The sequence below is a fragment of the Halichondria panicea genome, chromosome 14, assembly GCF_963675165.1.
Source record: "Halichondria panicea chromosome 14, odHalPani1.1, whole genome shotgun sequence".
Taxonomy (NCBI): Eukaryota; Metazoa; Porifera; class Demospongiae; order Suberitida; family Halichondriidae; genus Halichondria; species Halichondria panicea.
In genome coordinates, this window is record NC_087390.1 from 103,890 (window position 1) to 123,204 (window position 19,315).

The 19,315-nt window shown below is 43.8% G+C and overlaps 7 protein-coding genes and 1 non-coding gene across 9 annotated transcripts; 3 read left to right on the forward strand and 5 right to left on the reverse strand.

The window, feature by feature from the left end:
* Position 1: 1 nt before the first annotated feature.
* Positions 2–4,372, reverse strand: LOC135347204 (probable ATP-dependent RNA helicase DDX23). Its single transcript, XM_064545060.1, has 15 exons — positions 4,273–4,372; positions 3,742–4,144; positions 3,354–3,581; positions 3,190–3,302; positions 2,994–3,137; positions 2,478–2,779; positions 2,295–2,431; positions 1,952–2,102; positions 1,846–1,895; positions 1,521–1,767; positions 1,016–1,182; positions 837–880; positions 586–669; positions 370–520; positions 2–237 (listed from the first exon to the last, which is right to left on the reverse strand). Exons 1-15 carry the CDS (start codon positions 4,299–4,301, stop codon positions 115–117), a joined length of 2,373 nt encoding a protein of 790 aa, XP_064401130.1. The 5' UTR covers positions 4,302–4,372; the 3' UTR covers positions 2–114.
* Positions 4,373–6,491, forward strand: LOC135347226 (post-GPI attachment to proteins factor 3-like). The gene is made up of 9 exons (XM_064545109.1): positions 4,373–4,682; positions 4,999–5,151; positions 5,199–5,323; positions 5,382–5,408; positions 5,460–5,569; positions 5,636–5,676; positions 5,727–5,801; positions 5,951–6,039; positions 6,347–6,491. The coding sequence occupies exons 1-9, from the start codon at positions 4,422–4,424 to the stop codon at positions 6,402–6,404; spliced, it is 939 nt and encodes a 312-aa protein (XP_064401179.1). The 5' UTR covers positions 4,373–4,421; the 3' UTR covers positions 6,405–6,491.
* On the reverse strand, positions 6,482–7,587 carry LOC135347236 (Golgi-associated plant pathogenesis-related protein 1-like). The gene is made up of 2 exons (XM_064545119.1): positions 7,454–7,587; positions 6,482–7,155 (listed from the first exon to the last, which is right to left on the reverse strand). Exons 1-2 carry the CDS (start codon positions 7,479–7,481, stop codon positions 6,716–6,718), a joined length of 468 nt encoding a protein of 155 aa, XP_064401189.1. The 5' UTR covers positions 7,482–7,587; the 3' UTR covers positions 6,482–6,715.
* Positions 7,588–7,672: 85 nt separating this feature from the next.
* Positions 7,673–9,117, forward strand: LOC135347726 (SAP domain-containing ribonucleoprotein-like). The gene is made up of 9 exons (XM_064545760.1): positions 7,673–7,810; positions 7,866–7,965; positions 8,124–8,235; positions 8,285–8,387; positions 8,434–8,504; positions 8,582–8,639; positions 8,687–8,755; positions 8,808–8,879; positions 8,934–9,117. The coding sequence occupies exons 1-9, from the start codon at positions 7,757–7,759 to the stop codon at positions 8,970–8,972; spliced, it is 678 nt and encodes a 225-aa protein (XP_064401830.1). The 5' UTR covers positions 7,673–7,756; the 3' UTR covers positions 8,973–9,117.
* Positions 9,118–9,228: 111 nt separating this feature from the next.
* On the reverse strand, positions 9,229–13,934 carry LOC135347716 (zinc finger protein 277-like). Its single transcript, XM_064545748.1, has 8 exons — positions 13,346–13,934; positions 13,071–13,293; positions 12,843–12,999; positions 12,748–12,793; positions 12,226–12,432; positions 11,763–11,955; positions 9,564–9,688; positions 9,229–9,411 (listed from the first exon to the last, which is right to left on the reverse strand). The coding sequence occupies exons 1-8, from the start codon at positions 13,855–13,857 to the stop codon at positions 9,348–9,350; spliced, it is 1,527 nt and encodes a 508-aa protein (XP_064401818.1). The 5' UTR covers positions 13,858–13,934; the 3' UTR covers positions 9,229–9,347.
* LOC135347712 (bifunctional coenzyme A synthase-like) lies at positions 13,878–17,340 on the forward strand. 2 transcript variants are annotated; one of them, XM_064545744.1, is made up of 9 exons: positions 13,878–14,028; positions 14,299–14,607; positions 14,660–14,740; positions 14,825–15,220; positions 15,931–16,264; positions 16,314–16,378; positions 16,471–16,653; positions 16,717–16,863; positions 17,138–17,340. In XM_064545744.1, the coding sequence occupies exons 2-9, from the start codon at positions 14,299–14,301 to the stop codon at positions 17,210–17,212; spliced, it is 1,590 nt and encodes a 529-aa protein (XP_064401814.1). In that variant the 5' UTR covers positions 13,878–14,028; the 3' UTR covers positions 17,213–17,340. The 2 variants fall into 2 exon arrangements, with proteins under 2 accessions (XP_064401814.1, XP_064401815.1); XM_064545745.1 differs by having other exon boundaries at positions 13,976–14,028; positions 14,274–14,607.
* LOC135347724 (cyclin-dependent kinase 5-like) lies at positions 17,324–19,260 on the reverse strand. Its single transcript, XM_064545758.1, has 8 exons — positions 19,105–19,260; positions 18,756–18,973; positions 18,596–18,652; positions 18,431–18,526; positions 18,099–18,173; positions 17,950–18,046; positions 17,771–17,901; positions 17,324–17,626 (listed from the first exon to the last, which is right to left on the reverse strand). The coding sequence occupies exons 1-8, from the start codon at positions 19,139–19,141 to the stop codon at positions 17,453–17,455; spliced, it is 885 nt and encodes a 294-aa protein (XP_064401828.1). The 5' UTR covers positions 19,142–19,260; the 3' UTR covers positions 17,324–17,452.
* On the reverse strand, positions 18,286–18,357 carry Trnae-uuc (transfer RNA glutamic acid (anticodon UUC)). The gene has a single exon. It is a non-coding gene; the product is annotated as a tRNA-Glu (tRNA).
* Positions 19,261–19,315: the final 55 nt, after the last annotated feature.

A 19,315-nucleotide genomic window follows, 5' to 3' on the forward strand; every position in this document is an offset into this window, starting at 1 on the left:
CTCAAAGAACAAATATTAATTTTAAACTTCACCATCATACACAAAAACAATTGTAGTAATTAACAGCCAGCTTGCACACTAAAGTTCAACAGTTGAAATGTGTTTGAGAGTTAATTATTTAGTAAAGACTACTTCATCCTTTCTCTTCCTAGGTGGTACTGCTCCTGGTTTGTTCTGTGCCTCAGGGTGGTTGGACAGCTCATGAGGACAGCTGCTCACTGGGCTGTCTATTAGAAGCTGTACACACACACACACACACACACACAGAGAAGCAGCCATGAATGAAATAGCAACAGCACCAACATAACCATCTCTAACTGGCATAGTAGCTAGAGTAACAGTATCTAATTATAGATAAGGTACACTCACTTGTTTCAGATCATAGAACACATGGGAATCCTCTTGTGTAACGAATGATACAGCAATGCCATTTTTACCAGCTCTCCCAGTTCGCCCAATCCTATGAGTGTAGTCCTCTATGTTTTTGGCCATGTCATAGTTGATGACATAAGACACATCCCTACACAGTGTGAATGGTGAAGTACACACACCCACACACACACACACACACACACACTGACTTACCTGATGTCTATACCTCTGCCAGCCACGTCAGTAGCCACTAGAATATCCTTCTCACCATTCTTGAGGCTCTCTAAAGCATACACTCTGAGAGGGGGTGGGGGGTACAAGTGTGGGGGGTAGCATGTGGGGGGTACAAGTGTGGGGGTAGCATGTGGGGGGTACAAGTGTGGGGGTAGCATGTGTACAGGTGTGGGGGTAGCATGTGCACAAGTGTGGGGGGTACAGGTGTGGGGGATAGCATGTGTTGGTACCTTTGCTCCTGATTCCTGCCACCATGCAGTACTGCAGCACTATACTGTGAGAACAAGACAGCTCAGTAACCTACACAACTTGTACTGCACCACAACATGCACTAATCACTACATGTTGGCAACTCATTAGACTAGCCAACTAATTCAATAAGTAATTTAGACATCATGAAAGTACTCACTCCCATTTTCTCCAGACTCTTGGAGAGGACATCAGCACCTTTCTTCTGGTTGACAAAGATGATGATGGGAGGGTCTAGTCCACTACCCAGCAGGGACAACAACTTCTTACGCTTCTCTCCCTCAGACAACATGTGAACTATTTGCTCAACACGCTCCGTCGGTTTCCCTGCAGCAACACACATTCATAACTTATACCAACAGCTACCATACATAGGGAGCTCTGTAACTAGAGTTCTGATAGTCCAACTTCAATGATTTCATGATTTTCTGAAAGCTTAGAAAGGAGCTCTTTCAGATGGTATGCTCAAATCTCAAATTTAAAATGGGCGATAATTTATTTTCTCAAAAACAGGCCCAAATAGACTTTGGATTTTTAACACACCATCTGAAAGGCCTCTCTCTAAGCTTTCAGAAAATCATAAAATTAGCATTATTGGACAATCGGAACTAAAGTTATGGCCATTCAAAGATGCTGTGACTAGTCATGTATTGATCTGTACATACCTGCTGCTCCTATGTAGACTACAGCTGGCCTACGCAGGTAGTTCCTAGCCATCCTCTCTACTGCTGAGGGCATGGTGGCAGTGAACATGACAGTCTGTCTGTACTTATGCTGAGAGGAGTCTATATTAGCCAACAGGATTTCAGGGTTCTCAGCGTCGTCCGTGTCTGGCTTCATGTTTGACACTGGAAGATGGTCAAGTATCTTCTTGACGTCAGGCTCAAACCCCATATCTATCATACGATCAGCCTACAGCAGGGAGGGGAGACATACACGCTAGAGTATGAACTAATTATATTTAAGACTTGTAATTTTTAATCTACACACCTCATCCAGTACAACATAGGTACACTGGGCCAGCACAAGGTAACGGTTCTCTGTGAGATAATCAATAATTAATGAAATAACAGAAGTGCTGATCATAGGGGCTTACCCAGCACATCCAGTAGTCGTCCTGGCGTTGCTATGACGATCTCACAGCCGAGACGCAGTAAGAAACCTTGCTCCTCACGAGAGGCTCCTCCTATGACACTGACAGTGCGAATACCCAGTGGCTTGGCAAACTTCTGTGTCTCCTCTTCTATCTGTGTAGAGAGTATAAATTATGGGATATAGTTATGGAGTTCCGTTTGCATCAAAATCATTTTGAGAAACAAACGCTTTATTCCTCAAGCCACGGATATTTACTAAACATCAGTGTTACTTAATTTATTACTAAAAAGCAGTAAAAGCAGTGATATTTACTAGAACATAGGCTCTGTTGTAATGGACTTGACCTGTTGTGCCAGCTCCCTAGTGGGGGCCATGATGACTGCATAAGGTCCTTGATCCACTTCAGACTCTCTCACTATCTTGGGTAGACTAGTGATCCATACTAGTAGAGGGAGCACGAACGCAGCAGTCTTACCACTACCTGTAGAGAGTGGAGGATAGTGGGGAGGAAGCTCACACATACTTACCAGTTTCAGCAATGCCAATGATGTCTCTATTCTGTAGTCCAATAGGGATGGCCTGCCTCTGAATGGGAGTAGGGGACACATAGCCCAGGCCATCTATCACTTTCATGATATCTTCAGATAATTGACTCTCTTTCCAGTTCCGCATTGGATGAGGAATACGACCGCCTTTAGTGGAGATGCTGTAGTCTTCGCGGAATATACGCCAATCTCGTTCAATCATTTCTGTGAGTGGTTTATCGCTCCAGTGGCGATCATCGAAGCGTTGTCTGCTCTCCTTCTTACGCTCCTTCCCTTCCAGTACTCTGTATGTGTGTGTGTGTGGGCATACATGAAATTTGAAGTTAAAGCGTGGGCTATAGCCTTTGTTTTGTCCGAAATTATACTGTTTTAGGAGAAAACTTTGACTGTCCATAACTTGAGTAGGATTGTCCAATTTCATAACTAAAATATGCAATCAGTAGCTCTTTGAAGAGCTTGTACAAGATGGAGTCTTAACTACAACCCAGTATCACTCACTCTGCCTGTTTCTTCTGATCATCAGTACGTCTCTCATCCAGCAGCTCTTGATAGAATTGAGATTTGTTTTTCTTCTGTACACGAATATCGATACCTGCCAGATTACCTCTACCAAAGAACTCGGCTTGATGACGCGACTTGTAACTATGGTAACACAGTTAATACACAATCAATGGGCACCACAATATCAGCTCACATGGGGTTAAAGTCCAGCGATGTGTCCTCTGTAGTGTCCCACTCAAACACAAACTTACGGTCGGCAAGGCGACGCATTTTCCTGCGTTTCTTCTCAGCCCCGAGGTAGCGAGCCTGCAGTCAAGCCATATTAGTGACACACCCCCTCTAAACACGCCCACTCACTTTAATAGCGTCCATTTCCTTGCTCTTGTCCTTGTCTGCCACACTCTCCCTCGCGCTACTACTAGGCTCTTCCCATCGCCCACGATCCCCTCGCGACCTTCGACCCTCGTTCACAAACTTCTTCTGAGCTGAGCGCTCCTCGTCTGCGTGTTTCCGCTGCTCTTGTATGGCTGCCTGTCTCCTAGCAATGGCCTGGGCAGCTCGCTCCTCCTTACTCAAGAACACAGGCTGCAATAGCAGGCAATTTTCGCATAATGATATGAACTACCAAATTTAATATGCTCAGGATAGTGACGTAGATTTTGTATTTTGTATTTTGGGACGAAAATTTCCACCATACGAAAATAACCTGCTATACCAGTACTTATAATAAGTGTGAGTTGTGTACCTTCGATTTAACAGCAGCTTCTTCATTTCTTTTAGAAATCATCTCCTCTAACGAGAGAGGCTGCTTTGGAATACGATCTTTTCCCTCTTCTGTTTTCATCTCATCATCATCGTGGGATTTGCTTCGTTGTCGTTTGTGATCTTGTGAATCAGATCTCCTCTCTCTGGATCTCCTCCGTCCCCTAGAGTGGGAGCGCCTGTCCCTACGATCCCTAGAGCGTGACCTTCGACCTCTCTCCCTTGAGCGTGACCTCCGACCTCTCTCCCTTGAGCGTGATTTTCGGCTTCTATCTCTAGAGCGGGATCGTCTGTCCTGTCTGTCCTTTGACCTCGAGCGGGAGCGTCGGCTGGAGTGCTTGTCCTTGGAGGAGGAACGATATTTCTTCCTAGCAGGACTACGAGACCTAGTATAGTGTATAGTAGTGAGTGAGGGTCATTAAAGCATGGTGTATGTGTGTGTGTGCAATTCAGTACTTTGCTGGGTAATGGAGCTACGGTATACAACCTTCTTATGATCACGTGTACAACTTACCTGGACCTTCTTGTCGATTCAGACGGCATTTCAGAGAGAGTAGCTAGGTAGAACAACGTGGTAGAAACGACATTGATGGGGTCAAAGGTTAATATCGGTGCTGTCTAATTGGAATAAATGGGCATTATTTAGAAAACAAGGCTACTACAATGGTCTACCTTTCAGCTGTGTATTTACTAGTATTTGTTTCTCTGACTTACTGCAGCTCTGGAGATCGTAGCGGCGAGTTCTCGTCATGTGTATACTCGTGTAGGCGGTCCGTGTGTGCGGGAGAGGGTGGGGGTGACCTGTCCTTAGTGTTGAGAGCTCTTGGTTGGACATGTGGGGAGGAATGCCAGTATCAATGCATGCATAACATCACTACTGAGGACCTGAGGAATCACAGGCCAGTCAGACAGTTCTATGGCAAGGTGAACAGCACTTTCCAATGATATCCCCTAGCCGGCCATATAGGCTATAGAATGTACGTTGTGTCGCTGTATATACCTTAGTTGATGTAATTACTGTTACAATGTATAGTAGTGAATATATCAAATTTGTAGGCAAAACGTAACAATGGTCGCTTATAGTGTGCCACTGGAATTTGAATATTTCTATAGCTTCATTTGTTTTATGTACATAGTCTCGTAAAAACAATTGTTTTTTTCTGACACTATTGATATCAACTATGGCATGTATATGAGATATTCAACTTGTAATAATGGGATGGTTATCATCTCCCTGCAGTGGCCATTTGTGCGTGTGCTGGGTGTTCAGGAGCCAGCATCTGCTCTCTTCTCTGTACTCAATGCTCTGGGTTTGGTGGTGGGCTACACACGGTTTAGACGCCTGTCTCCCTCCACTTATCCCTACCATTCTATACTAGGACTACAGTTGATCGTGAGTCTATTAGTATAACGTGAGTACATACTCCTCTTCCTCATTAGGTGTGCTTGCATACTTGGTTCTGGTCGACTGTATTCCACTCGAGGGACACGTACTGGACAGAGAGGCTGGATTACTTCAGTGCAGCCTCTATGATTGTGGCTGGCATACTGGCACAGTTTGTGAGGTGAGTGGCACACACACACACACACACACACACACACACACACACACTCACAACACAGGCTGACTGGTCTCAAGCACTGGAGATGGTGAGAGCTAGTCCTCCAAACACTGGTACACAATCCTCATACTCGCTACAGGCACTTGTGTTATGCTGGGCTGTGGTTAGTCCTGTTCTCCTGTCATGTTGGCTACCTCACAATGTTCAAGTTTGATTATGGCTACAACATGGCAGCAAGTGTATTGGCAGGTATGTACTGTTATAGTCAGTGTTTTATAGTCAGTCTGTGTGTTAGGTACTCTTCTCTGTATACAGGAGTACTGTATGCAGTGGTGTGGCTGATATGGTGTATCAAGGTAAGCCCCCTCCCCCTCAGTCTGTGTCTACCTCATCCTCTGTATACTAGGTGTACCAGCAAAGACCGTACGTGTGGAAGTGTCTTGCTTGCGTACTGGCTGCTAGCTGCTTCCTTGCTCTGGAGGTGAGGACAGTGTATATAAGCTTCAAAGCAAAGCATAATAACATACCAAACAGTAACTAAATGCCAGATAGCCAGTGATATTCAATTCCATGTGTAGCTATGTATACTTAAACAGTTATTGTAATGACTGTTTCCCATGCACTGATCAGTTGTTGGACTTTCCCCCCCTCCTCTGGATAATAGATGCTCACTCACTGTGGCATCTCTCCACAGCTCCACTGCCACTGCTCTGGTACAGGTCAGTGGGGCACTACACTGCAATGGCCTTTTCCCTGAAATTCAGCCGTTTTAGTAGCTATCTTTGAGAGCCCATAATTTGTGTTAAGGTTGTCCAAATACAAGTGCAATTAATGTCTTAGGATGCAACTGTGTGTTTATATGCAAACATTCTGTGATTAGTTGAAATCTAACAATTTTATGGCCTTCGGCTAATAAGGTTGTAGACTAAATAAAGGTAATTGGTACTCAACCATCTCTCCTATATACAGTGACTGTACTTGTTAACAGTGTTCACACAACCTATAGTGTTCACTTCTTATATACAGCTTCCTAACTGATGATGCTCACTATGAGGTGGCGGTGCAACTAGCCAAGCAAGTCTAAACATCACCAGCTCTTATTTCATTCACTTGACACTAGCTACCTCATTTCTGAATTTGCAAACTTGACATTTTTGTAACTATGTTTCGTAACAATCATTTGATAGCCTATTAACAACAAAGTGATATCAAACTGACCACAAAGAGCAATGAAATAACACTTGATAGTGTCTATTGGTAGAAACAAGATACAACAATGGCGGTGGTATTAAGCACAATTAAACTGGCTATACCAGCAACAGAACATATAGAATAACGCTTATAGTGTCTAGTGGCATAGAATACAAGCACACACACACACTGGGATTGTGGGAGTTATTTGGGTCTCAAAACGTTTGCTTCAAACTGTCCAGTATTGGTGATGTTGCCGGCTGGTGTATAGTTAGCCACTACATAGGTCTTAGTGCCATTGATAGATCTGCCCACTCCGATGTGTGTTGTACTCTTCCATACTAGTTGGGTGAAGTGGCCGCTGTTCCCGTGGAAACCAGGAGTACTGTAGTTGTAGGTATTCTCCTCTGAGTACCAACTATCGACGACCTCTTGACCTTTGTATTCTGCGCCACTCTTGTACGCAATGTTCTGCCCCATGTTGTCGTGGTTACCATGTTGCAATGTCCCACTTGACGCTAGTCGTTCGGCCCACGACTGTGCCTTCTTTGCTGCCTCCACTGACCATTTAAGAGGAGGACTTCCGTGTTTAGCTCTGTATACATTGTGAGCTTGCACCACATCTCCATTGAAACCACCTCCACCTGTATATATATATATATAGAAGAGGACTGCTAACAACACTGTCTTCATTACCCATTCTACTTTTATTCTACAGTATTTTACTGGCCATTCTACCAGTACAGTACTATACCACTGTACAGTATGTGTGTGTGTGTGTATGTGGTGGAGCTAGTCAAAACAAACTTTCACAGTACTACAGAGTGATTCAGAAAGGCAGGTTGTCTATAAAAATGATTATAAACACATCATAGGCTAGGGATACATACACAGTCAGGCAGGCACATTTAATCATACCAGAGCTACTGTAAATGGTCTCACCGCTGTTCTTGCTGTTAGCGCCGCCCATACTGTCCAATAACTTATTAAACTGAGTCTAGGATCTCACTTTGCTCGCCTTTTGTTTTATAGAGTCTAGTCAATCGTCCATGCAGCAGACACACCTCCACTTTTTGCAGACTATGCAAATTGATGTTGTTCAGTTGACGATCATTACCATAAATATTATTTACAACCGCGGCGTCTAATTAGAAATGATTATGCATCACAGCAAAGAACATAACATTAATAGTTAACTATAGTGACGATCTTTACCACACTATTTAAAAAGCGCACACGTTGAAAATGGCTGAAGAAGAAGTGATTGAGATAGACATGGCCCAGCTCAAGAAAATGAAGGTACCCCAAGATGAATAGATACACAATCATTGAGAACCCTCCCTCGCCCTGCTAGGTTCCTGAGCTGAGAGCCAAGCTGGGAGAATGGGGGCTGGAGACTAAAGGCACTAAGACTGAGCTACTGGCCAGAGTGGATGCCTACCTCAAAGAAGATGGTGGGGTACCTATTCGCTCTAATTATAGTTGCCAGATTTACACAAACGAATGGATTTATATTTGCAAAACATTCAAGTTTTGTAATTAGATCGAACACTGTAGGTATAGAGTTCATAAGGTCGTGTGTGTGTGTGTGTGTGTGTGTGTGTGTGTGCAGATGAGGAGTTGCTTGACGAGGTGGAGGAGGTGCTGACTGATCCCGAGGAGCCAGCAGAGGAACCACCGCCACCTGTAGTACAAGAGGAGGTAGCAAAGGAAGAGGAGAAGATGTGAGTGGTCGTATATTAACATACACTAACAATCCCTTGTATCACACAGACCAGACAAACCAGTTATTGAGGATCCTCCGACAAAATCCCAGTCTCCAATTCCAGTCAAACCACCAGTTGCCACTACTACTGAGGCACTAACAGAGGCAGAGGTGGGTACAATAGGATCATAGTTTAAAGGTCATCTCCTCCCTACAGAAACATCGTCGTAGAGGGGAGAGATTTGGAGTTGTGAGTGAAGAGGCTAAGAAGCAGTCCAGGGCAGACAGGTGAGTGGCTAGTAGCAATGGCAAGTACTGTGTGTGTTGTGTGTTTATATACTTACTGTGTGTGTGTGTGTGCTCAGGTTTGGGCTGACTGTGGAGAAGAAAAACTATGACTCCCTCAGCAAGAGACCCCCCACAGTGAGTGCCCCCCCCATAGTGACCCCCTATATTGTGTTACCTTGTAGGAGGAGGAGTTGGAGCGTATGAAGAAACGAGCAGAGAGGTTTGGCATCACCCCGCCCTGTATGGCCAAGGTGAGTGCGTGTGGGGGGTAGTCATGTGACCCACCTATTGTACACCTCCCAGGTGGAGGAGGAAGACAAAAAGAAGAAGAGGATGGAGCGCTTTGGACTAGGCGTCACAGAGGTGTCAACTGACGTGAGTTATTTAAATATAATTTATTTAGTAATTTATTTATTGTTCTCATTGCAGGTACGCAAGAAGATGCGTGCTGAGAGGTTTGGACTTTGAACTCTTGACCTGAGAGAATGACCCCATGCACCCTCCGAACCCTTACTAACACTATGTAATCTGTATTATATATATACAATGCCTACACATGCTTACTCGTTACTCGTTACTTTTGTTACAACTATTATCTTTCTGGCAAAACTTCTGAGCTTCCTGAATGTTAAAACCCGACTGATGTTGATCACAGATAACATGTGATTGAAATCGAGAAACAAGGATTAATCATGCAATGTTTAACATTAATTTTAGCAGCACAATCATCATTACATTGCTTGTAGTTTTGGTGAATCATTGACATAGCAAATAATTGAGAGTATACGCAACACAACACATAGCATAAGCATAAGCATAAGCACAAGCACAAGCATGCACAAGTCACACTAGTTCATCGCTGAGTCCATAGAGTAGTGAATCATTCTCGTACGTGGGGAACAAGTATCTGCAGAGGGAGAGGGAGGTAGTCAGATAATGACTGCAGGGGTAGTGTGTAGGACACAGGGGGACGGGTAGTATGCATGTAGGCCACAGGGGGTAGTGTGTAGGCCACAGGGGGTAGTATGAATGTAGGCCACAAGAGCTTAAAGAGCTTACTGTGGCTGATCCCATACTGTTCTGTTGCTAGGCAATCTGTAGTGGGAGCTGGCTGTCATGTGATCCAACAAGAGCGGCAGAGATGAGAAGTGCTGACCACAGCAAACACAAGCACTGGAGTGAACCTGTATCAATAGTTGAACATAATTATTTCAACAGCCATAACTTGAGTACAGTTGATCCAATGTCAACAATTTTATGATTTTCTGAAAGCTTAGATTCTTTCAAATGATGTGTTTCAATCCAAAACTTTGTCGGGGCCCTAATTTGTCATTTTTCGGCCTCTGCTATATAATCCATGGTACGGCTAAATTAGAAAATACTTTTATCTCTCGAATATCAATTTTGACGTACTGTACCATTTGAAAGATCTCTTTCTAAGCTTTCAGAAAACCATAAAAATGTTGACTTTCAATACACAGAATTCAAGTTATAGCAGCTAAAAGATTCACAAAATCATTGATTAAACGGAGGGGGGTGTCTTTCAACAGCCATAACTTGAGTACAGTTGATCCAATGTCAAAAACTTTAGGATTTTCTGAAAGCTTAGAAAAATTCCTTTCAAATGATGTGTTTCAATCCAAAATTTCGTCGCGGCCTAATTTGTCATTTTCCGGCCTCGGGCCATGGGCTATATCCATGGTACGGCTAAATTAGAAAATACTTTTATCTCTCGAATATCAACTTTGATGGTACCATTTGAAAGGTCTCTTTCTAAGCTTTCAGAAAAACCTAAAATTTTTGATTTTCGATCCACAGAACTCAAGTTATGACAGCTGAAAGATTCCCAAAATCATTGATTAAACGGAGGGGGGGGGGGGGTGTCTTTCAACAGCCATAACTTGAGTACAGTTGATCCAATGTCAAAAACTTTAGGATTTTCTGAAAGCTTAGAAAAATTCGTTTCAAATGATGTGTTTCAATCCAAAATTTCGTCGCGGCCTAATTTGTCATTTTCTGGCCTCGGACCATGGGCTATAATCCATGGTACGGCTTAATTAGAAAATACTTTTATTTCTCGAATATCAACTTTGATGGTACCATTTAAAAGGTCTCTTTCTAAGCTTTCAGAAAAACCTAAAATTTTTGATTTTCGATCCACAGAACTCAACTTATGACAGCTGAAAGATTCCCAAAATCATTGATTAAACGGAGGGGGGGGGTGTCTTTCAACAGCCATAACTTGAGTACAGTTGATCCAATGTCAAAAACTTTAGGATTTTCTGAAAGCTTAGAAAAATTCGTTTCAAATGATGTGTTTCAATCCAAAATTTTGTCGCGGCCTATTTTGTCATTTTCTGGCCTCGGACCATGGGCTATAATCCATGGTACAGCTTTGTTGGTACCATTTGAAAGGTCTCTTTCTAAGCTTTCAGAAAAACCTAAAATTTTTGATTTTCGATCCACAGAACTCAACTTATGACAGCTGAAAGATTCCCAAAATCCTTGATTAAACGGAGGGGGGGGGGGGGGGAGGGTGTCTTTCAACAGCCATAACTTGAGTACAGTTGATCCAATGTCAAAAATTTTAGGATTTTCTGAAAGCTTAGAAAAATTCGTTTCAAATGATGTGTTTCAATCCAAAATTTCGTCGCGGCCTATTTTGTCATTTTTTGGTCTCGGACCATGGGCTATAATCCATGGTACGGCTTAATTAGAAAATACTTTTATCTCTCGAATATCAACTTTATTGGTACCATTTGAAAGGTCTCTTTCTGAAAAACCTAAAATTTTTGATTTTCGATCCACAGAACTCAACTTATGACAGCTGAAAGATTCCCAAAATCATTGATTAAACGGAGGGGGGGGGGGGGGGGGGGTGTCTTTCAACAGCCATAACTTGAGTACAGTTGATCCAATGTCAAAAACTTTAGGATTTTCTGAAAGCTTAGAAAAATTCGTTTCAAATGATGTGTTTAAATCTAAAATTTCGTCGCGGCCAAATTTGTCATTTTCCGGCCTCAGACCATGGGCTATATATAATCCATGGTACGGCTTAATTGGCAAATACTCAAATATCAACTTTGATGACGCCATTTGAAAGGTATTTTTCTAAGCTTTCAATTGACTTCGGATCCACGGAATTTAAGTTATGGCAGCTGAAAGAGTTCCCAAACCATTGGAAAATTAAAATTAAAAATTTACAGAAATCACCCACTAGTGACTATCATTAAAGTAATCAGGATAAACCATTCCAACCTGTCTCCTGATGTAGTTGACAATTCTGATCTGTCCATAATAATCCAGCCCCATCCCAGAGGCTAGAGAAGTGAGGTCAAAGCTGTGACTGTCTTGCATATGTCTGAGTGTCTCCTCAATGGTAGAGTGTGGACTGAGACAGAACAGGCAGTGGACTGAGGCCTCCAGTGGGGAGGGCTCCTCCAACCACTCACTGTGGGGGGTAGGGTGTGGGGGGTATCAATCACTCTACAATTTGCAAGTGAAAAACACGTACTTTGCAAATGAGCCAAATCAGCAGAAAAATCTTAAAATTCCGATCGCGTTCTTAAAATACGATAATAATTATAATTATTAATATTAGCTACACGAACATAGATTCTTATTAGGGACAATACTCTATCGTTATTGAATAAGTCAGTACACTAGTAGACACAGAGGCTATGCAGTAAGCTAAGCAAATGAACACAATGAGATAATCCACCTCTCCTCTGAGACCCCGACACTATCCCAGTGTCCCTGTCTCTGCAGGACCTGCTCCCACGTCAGCCCAAGCTCTAAATAGTTGATCATGTAGAATCTATCGTAGTTCTTGTTCTGTGCGTTGATCTTTTTGTGGCCTTTCTTCCTCATGTGATCCTTGAGAGTGACTCTATCACGGAAGGTACGCTCGCAGTACAAACACTGTAGGCTATGGTGTAGGGGAGAGACTAATAGAGCAAACAAACACTGTAGGCTATGGTGTGGGGGGAGACTAATAGAGCAAACAAACACTGTAGGCTATGGTGTGGGGGGAGACTAATAGAGCACACAAACACTATAGGCTATGGTGTGGGGGGAGACTAATAGAGCACACAAGCACTGTAGGTTATGGTGTGGGGGGAGACTAATAGAGCAAACAAACACTGTAGGCTATGGTGTGGGGGGAGACTAATAGAGCACACAAGCACTGTAGGCTATGGTGTGGGGAGGAGACTAATAGACACACGTATATGCAGTTAATTACCTGTCAAGCTTTTGCTGAAGCAAATCCAGAAAATTTTCCACAAAAACTGCAAATACACTGATAAGTGCACGGGTGCAGGGGTCTCTAGCCCTCACCTAGATTGTCTGGCTGCCCCACATTGAAGCCATGACTGTCCAACATGTGCTGAAAGATGCTCTTCCTATTGCCAGTGAGAACTTGACTACAGAACAAGCATCGTCTGGAGAAGGAGGTATCCTCCCTCTCTCTTGACTGGACCTCCAGGACCGCCTCCTACCCAGTGTGTGTGTGGTGTGTTGTGTGGGCGTTTGTGTGTGTGTGGAGATTGTTAGTGGATGCCTCACCAGTTTCTTCTTGTGCAGATATTGCCTGAGGGTCTTCTCCTCAGGGAGGGCACTGCTGAATAAGTAGTAGTCTTCAGAGCTCACTGTACGAGGCATGTCCGTACGTTGTGTTGTTGTCACGGAGACGAGCTCACTTTGATTAGCGGGGGCATTGGTCCTAATGACAGGGACTACCTCAGTGATGGGGGTTTCCCCTAATCTCCTCCGCCAGTAGTCAGAGTAACTGAAAAATAAAAAAATTAATTCAGTAAAATTATCGTTGTAATGAAACTCACCATTTTAAGCTGGATATTTCCTGTACATTGTGTATGACAATCTTGTGTTCCAGTAACAGATGCTGTAGCCACTCGTCTCTGGGGGTCAGCTTGGCTCTGGGGGGCTTTTGAAAAGATTTCAGAGCAGTGCCCCCCTCACACGTACTACCAGGTAATATAGACACAGAGGGAGGTGTAGTGGAGTGTTCTACAGACACTAATAGTGTCGATGGCTTGAGGGGGTGAGGAGATATGAGCTCAGGAGATGGTCGTGAGGTGGTACATTGCTCAGGCCTGAATACAAGAGAACACAGGAAACAACGGATAGGGAAGTCTGCGTCTGGGTCAATGAAACATGACGAAGTGTCCACTGTTGTTTCTGGGAATGATAACGGCTTCAGGTGGACATTGAGATCACCATTAGTAGAGTCAGGAAAGAAATGACTAGTCCACTGTACAGAGGTGTGCTGTTGGTCTTGAACAGTATCATCAGCTTCAGCCACTTTACATTCTGAATCTATACATTCAGCCATTCTAGGACACGCCAGTAGAGTACCATCAGTCAACACTTGCAGTAGTTTCCATCAGCTCCACTCGACCTTTACCTAATTTCAATAGCTGAAACAGCTTGTTCTGCTGACGACCTTTCCCCTGCATTTCAGTACAGCAAGCCCCTGTACTGTCTACCACTAACACTAACAGAGGTGAGGATAGTGAGGATAGTGTTTGTGTTTGCAACCTTGTTACATGCACCCACACACACACACACACACACGCACACACACACACACACACACACACGCACACACACCCACACCCACACACATACACACATAATCAACTCTTCAAAGTATGTACAATGCCACTTGTGATTGCGATAGCTGATATAATACACTGGTGTGTGATACCATACTGTGCGTGGAAAAATGTTATTATCACTCGTACGCAGACAATATCACACCACCCCCCCTCAGATGTATTCCACCGGTGCTCTGATTGTTGAGAGCAGTAAGCTGCTCCTCCCAGCACTGGTAGCCGCCTCACGTGTCGTATCCAACGTCCTCTACATTCCTCTAAACTATGAAACCACACCTCCCGGCCAAACACTGAGCACAGCCTCACAACAGATTCGTCGGATATATTTGGAAGTGTCACAAACTAGCCCTCTACTAGACGTGCGCATTCTCCTCCCATCACCACTTGAGCGATCACTAGGGCCAACCACACTACTGCAATATGGAGACCTGGACGTAGTTCTCAGCTCTCTACCTAACTTTGAGCAGGTGTGTCCATGCAGATCAGTCTTTGTATAAGTACTACTAGTCTGTTTCGTAGGTGAGGAGCTCAGCCAGATATCAGCTGCTGGCTGAGCGGGTGAAGGGAGTGGGCCTGGAGGCACGCTACAAGCATATCAAGGTGAGCATCTCCAGCCAACAATGTACTGACTTATTTCAACTAAAATGCCAAATTATTCAAAATGAGGCTGTTTTGCCCCAACAGGTTGATGAGTCCCCTACCATATCTAATGAGGGAGCCCCTGCTATTAAGGACTATAACGATGTAGTGCTTGGCGGTACATTTGACAATATACACAACGGGCATCGTCTACTCCTCACACAGAGTGCTCTAATTACGCGACGAAGACTCCTAATCGGAATATCGAGTGGAGCGTTACTATCCTCAAAAATCCTCCCAGAGCTCATAAAACCAGCGCCCAATCGGATTGCAGACGTGCAGATGTTTTTATCGGATATACAGCCGGGGATAGTCCACGAGGTAGTGAGTATAACGGATGTGTATGGTCCGACTATCACTGATGAAGGGTTGGAATGCGTAGTGGTCAGTCCTGAGACTGTGAGGGGGGCACAGATGATCAATACTGAGCGGACACTGAAGGTGAGCATGGTCACACACACACAGTCCCCACCCCCTCTATATGGTACCATTTGAAAGGTCTCTTTCTAAGCTTTCAGAAAAACATAAAATTTTTGATTTTCGATACACAGAACTCAAGTTATGGCAGCTGAAAGATTCCCAAAATCATTAATTAAACGGAGGGGGGGGAGGTGTCTTTCAACAGCCATAACTTGAGTACAGTGGATCCAATGTCAAAAATGTTAGGATTTTCTGAAAGCTTAGAAAATTACCTTTCAAATGATGTGTTTCAATCCGAAATTTCATTGGGGCTCTAATTTGTCATTTTTCGGCCTCGGACCATGGGCTATAATCCATGGTACGGCTAAATTAGAAAATACTTTTATCTCAACTTTGATGGTACCATTTGAAAGGTCTCTTTCTAAGCTTTCAGAAAAACATAAAATTTTTGATTTTCGATCCACAGAATTCAAATTATGGCAGCTGAAAGATTCCCAAAAAATCATTAATTAAACGGAGGTGGGGGGTGTCTTTCAACAGCCATAACTTCAGTACAGTTGATCCGATGTCAACATTTTTATGATTTTCTGAAAGCTTAGAAAATTACCTTTCAAATGATGTGTTTCAATCCGAAATTTCATTGGGGCCCTAATTTGTCATTTTTCGGCCTCGGACCATGGGCTATATATATATAATCCATGGTATTTGGCCACCACCACACACACACACAGGGTCTGAGGCCGCTAGCTGTCCACACTATAGAGATAGTGGACCGGCTCCCTTCAGGTGCCCCCACTCTAGCGCAGGAAGCTAAACTGAGTTCCTCTGATATACGGCGTGGGATGATGGGCAGTTATAGACACACACACACACGCACAAAACCCTTCACCAGTGAAGAAACATATCTGATTGGTCTGACTGGTGGTATTGCCTCAGGCAAGTCAGCCATTTTGAAACGGCTGAGCAAGAAAGGTGCCTACACTATTGACTGTGACAAGCTTGGACACGAGGCATACTGTGTCGGCAGCATGGCTCATACTAAGATAGTCGAGACCTTTGGTGAAGGTAGGTTGTCTACAGCTGTGTATAGCTATCGTCTAGTTACCATACCTAGGGGTTCTTGATGACAATGGAGGGATCAACAGAAGAGTGCTCGGACCAATAGTGTTTGCTGACAAGGTTTGGGACATTCTATATAATATCTAGCTCTGCTAATCATTGCCCCCCCCCCTCCACACACACCCCACACACACCCCCACACACACACACAGGCTAAATTGGAGCAGCTTAATCTGATAGTTTGGCCAGAGATATGGTCCCAAGTGGAGCGGAGGATAGAACAAGCCGTTGCCGAGGGTTACGCTGTGTGTGTCATCGATGCTGCAGTCATGTTGAGTGCAGGCTGGGAGAAGAATATGCACGAAATATGGGTTGCCATAGCACCCAAAAAAGACGTGCGTTAACATCATAAATTTTTTAAAAATTGTGTAATAATTATTTGTATTATTTTGCCCCAGGTGGTTGCTAGGATAATGGATCGAGATGGGTTGAGTGAGGGGGCAGCACTCAGTCGTATGGCTTCACAGCCGACCAATGACGAGTACGTGCAACAAGCCAACGTTGTGTTCAGCACACAGTGGGAGCAAGACTACACTCAGAAACAGGTAACCATGGAGACTCTCTCTAGTAGGCTTTTCTAGGATTAGCACTGTGCACATTTGTAGCCTTGTTAGAGCTTGTGCTGTTATAGCCACGATCCCAGCCCCTCTCACGGCCTATAGCCACGATCCCAGCCCCTCTCACGGCCTATAGCCACGATCCCAGCCCCTCTCACGGCCTGCCAGGAATCGAGGCTAGTACTGTTAGCATAAGATCTGCAACCTTTAGTTTATGGCTGCTTTTATGTACATCGAGTAATTTGTATGATCTCATGCACAGGTTGACAAAGCGTGGGAGGAGCTACTGACAAGAATCCAGTCAGTGAACACAAAACCTGCAAACAGTCAACTCTAGTTATAACCAAGGACAGACAGTGTGTGTTCTCCTGCTATATCTTACTGTGTGTTCTCCTGCTATATCTTACTGTGTGTTTAATTAATTACTAAAATTATGTTTCAACAGCAATTATTTGGCAATGATAATTATGATAATAACATGTCTGAGAGCAGCAGCTCGAAAAATAGAATTTGAATATAATTATACATGTATATATTGAAAGTGAAACTGATTAGAAACTGTTCAATTAATAAATGTTCAGAGTTTAAGTGCTGGGTCAACATCAGCAAAGTATTCGTGTCTCATAGCGTCCTCGGCTGATATCCTTCCATTGGGGTAGCACACCAAGTGTTGCTCCAGTAGGTTGATGCCCAGAGCATTCATGGCTGGTACCACCAGCTCCAGGGGAGTGGCGGGGTACGGGGGAAACTCCTGTGTGTGTGCGTGGGCGTGTGTGGGTGGGTGGGTGTGTGGTGACAGTCAAGTATATATACATGTATACATAGGATAGAGACATGTACTGCAAGTTATGACCTATATCAATTTTAGCTACGAAAAACAATTCCATTATGTCACCTTATACTCCGGCAGCTTGGTGATGTTTGGCCACACCCCCTCATTAGGTGTGCCCACTAGTTTAAATATTCTCTTTAGTTGTTCGTCTACATCGCTACCTGGCAACAGCGGGCGACCACCGTTGGACAATTCTGAGAAAGAGTAATGTTATCACAACGCGACAGTTTCATCTCTCTTACCGGCAAAGATGCAGCCGGATGACCACATGTCGATGGTGGTGGTGTACACCTGCGCTCCCATCAGCACATCGGGCGGTCTGTACCAGAGAGTCACCACCTGAAACAGTGGCATAATTATTGATTGATAATAGTAAAGCATTCTTACTTACCTCAGTGGAAAAGCATCTCACTGGGATTCCAAAGGCCCTGGCCAGTCCAAAATCAGCCAACTTCAGGTCCCCTCTCTGCAGGTCAGAAGGCAAAAGATAGAATGGGAATGGTAAGCAAATGAATGAGGCAATATGTCAATAATTCAAGCTGTGTACAAAAAATTGAAGTCATAAAAAAAAGAAAGCGTTCCCATACCGGGAGTTGAACCCGGGCCGCCTGGGTGAAAACCAGGAATCCTAACCGCTAGACCATATGGGAGTAGCTGACAGCACTCGACAATCAATGCTATTAATAGTCACACAATATGAATATCCTAATTAGCACTTGATACCTTACTAATAAGAATGTTCTGAGGTTTTAAATCTCTGTGGAAGACATTGAGACTGTGACAGAAACCCAGCCCCTTGAGCAGCTGATAGTAGAACGACTGTGGGGGGGGGACACACTATTAGTTAAACAACACATTATAAAGTAATGAAGTGAAGTAGAAACTTACCTGAACAGTTTTGGGACTAATTTTTCCACCAGAACTGTCAAAATACTTTTTAAGATCCTGCATAATAATCATAATAGCAGAACAATCTAGAATCTACAATGCAAGAGCGCCAGGATAAGTACGACATTCATGTTAGAATACTTATAGTGACAGTACCTACCTGATCAATATATTCAAACACCATTGTTAGTCTGAGGTTCCTATGGAGCACGTCCAGGAGACAGACAATGTTCTTATGCTTGAGCTCCTTGAGTAGGCAGATCTCTCTCAATGCAGCACTGGGAACTCCCTCATCATCTTCATCCAGTCTCACCACCTTGAGGGCTACTATCTCACCTGACTCATGATCCTTGGCCTTGTACACTGTACCATACGTCCCTAGGGGTGGGGATATGGAGTAGAGTCAGCGTGTCAATATTACATCCTTAATACGTTCAGTATGTTTACGTGTTACTATGTATTGATCAGAGGACTGAGGAACAGACTTGATGGTACTATTATCCTCTCACCTTCTCCAATCTTCTCAACCTTCTCGTATCTTTGCATCTCTTCTTCCAATAAAAAATTATAATCTTTCTCCTGTGAAGCTTCTTCCTGTGATCCCAGAGTACGGTACAGATCGACAAAGAAAATAAATATGGAGGAGGGGCTAAACGCATGGTGGCTGAACACCCACGTGTTTTCCGTTTATGCTCCAAATATTCCGTGTTTGTCCGTATA

Coding starts and splice junctions, on each gene's coding strand:
- LOC135347204 (XM_064545060.1), bottom strand. CDS start 4,301: ATGCCGTCTGAATCGACAAGAAGGTCCAG. Junction 1,896..1,951: donor ACGACTACTGGATGTGCTGG/GTAAGCCCCTAT, acceptor ATTATCTCACAG/AGAACCGTTACCTTGTGCTG. Junction 881..1,015: donor AGAGTCTGGAGAAAATGGGA/GTGAGTACTTTC, acceptor TTGTTCTCACAG/TATAGTGCTGCAGTACTGCA.
- LOC135347716 (XM_064545748.1), bottom strand. CDS start 13,857: ATGGCTGAATGTATAGATTCAGAATGTAAAGTGGCTGAAGCTGATGAT. Junction 13,294..13,345: donor GAAATATCCAGCTTAAAATG/GTGAGTTTCATT, acceptor TTTATTTTTCAG/TTACTCTGACTACTGGCGGA. Junction 9,689..11,762: donor TCAACTACATCAGGAGACAG/GTTGGAATGGTT, acceptor CTATTGATACAG/GTTCACTCCAGTGCTTGTGT.
- LOC135347724 (XM_064545758.1), bottom strand. CDS start 19,141: ATGCAAAGATACGAGAAGGTTGAGAAGATTGGAGAAG. Junction 18,653..18,755: donor TGTTTGAATATATTGATCAG/GTAGGTACTGTC, acceptor ATTATTATGCAG/GATCTTAAAAAGTATTTTGA. Junction 18,527..18,595: donor TTAGTCCCAAAACTGTTCAG/GTAAGTTTCTAC, acceptor CCCCCCCCACAG/TCGTTCTACTATCAGCTGCT.
- LOC135347236 (XM_064545119.1), bottom strand. CDS start 7,481: ATGGGCGGCGCTAACAGCAAGAACAGCG. Junction 7,156..7,453: donor CGCTAACAGCAAGAACAGCG/GTGAGACCATTT, acceptor ATATATATACAG/GTGGAGGTGGTTTCAATGGA.
- LOC135347226 (XM_064545109.1), top strand. CDS start 4,422: ATGGTCTACCTTTCAGCTGTGTATTTACTAGTATTTGTTTCTCTGACT. Junction 4,683..4,998: donor TCAGACAGTTCTATGGCAAG/GTGAACAGCACT, acceptor ATCTCCCTGCAG/TGGCCATTTGTGCGTGTGCT. Junction 5,802..5,950: donor GCTGCTTCCTTGCTCTGGAG/GTGAGGACAGTG, acceptor TGCACTGATCAG/TTGTTGGACTTTCCCCCCCT.
- LOC135347712 (XM_064545744.1), top strand. CDS start 14,299: ATGTATTCCACCGGTGCTCTGATTGTTGAGAGCAGTAAGCTGCTCCTC. Junction 15,221..15,930: donor ATACTGAGCGGACACTGAAG/GTGAGCATGGTC, acceptor ACACACACACAG/GGTCTGAGGCCGCTAGCTGT. Junction 16,379..16,470: donor CAATAGTGTTTGCTGACAAG/GTTTGGGACATT, acceptor ACACACACACAG/GCTAAATTGGAGCAGCTTAA.
- LOC135347726 (XM_064545760.1), top strand. CDS start 7,757: ATGGCTGAAGAAGAAGTGATTGAGATAGACATGGCCCAGCTCAAGAAA. Junction 8,236..8,284: donor GCAAAGGAAGAGGAGAAGAT/GTGAGTGGTCGT, acceptor TGTATCACACAG/ACCAGACAAACCAGTTATTG. Junction 8,388..8,433: donor AGGCACTAACAGAGGCAGAG/GTGGGTACAATA, acceptor TCCTCCCTACAG/AAACATCGTCGTAGAGGGGA.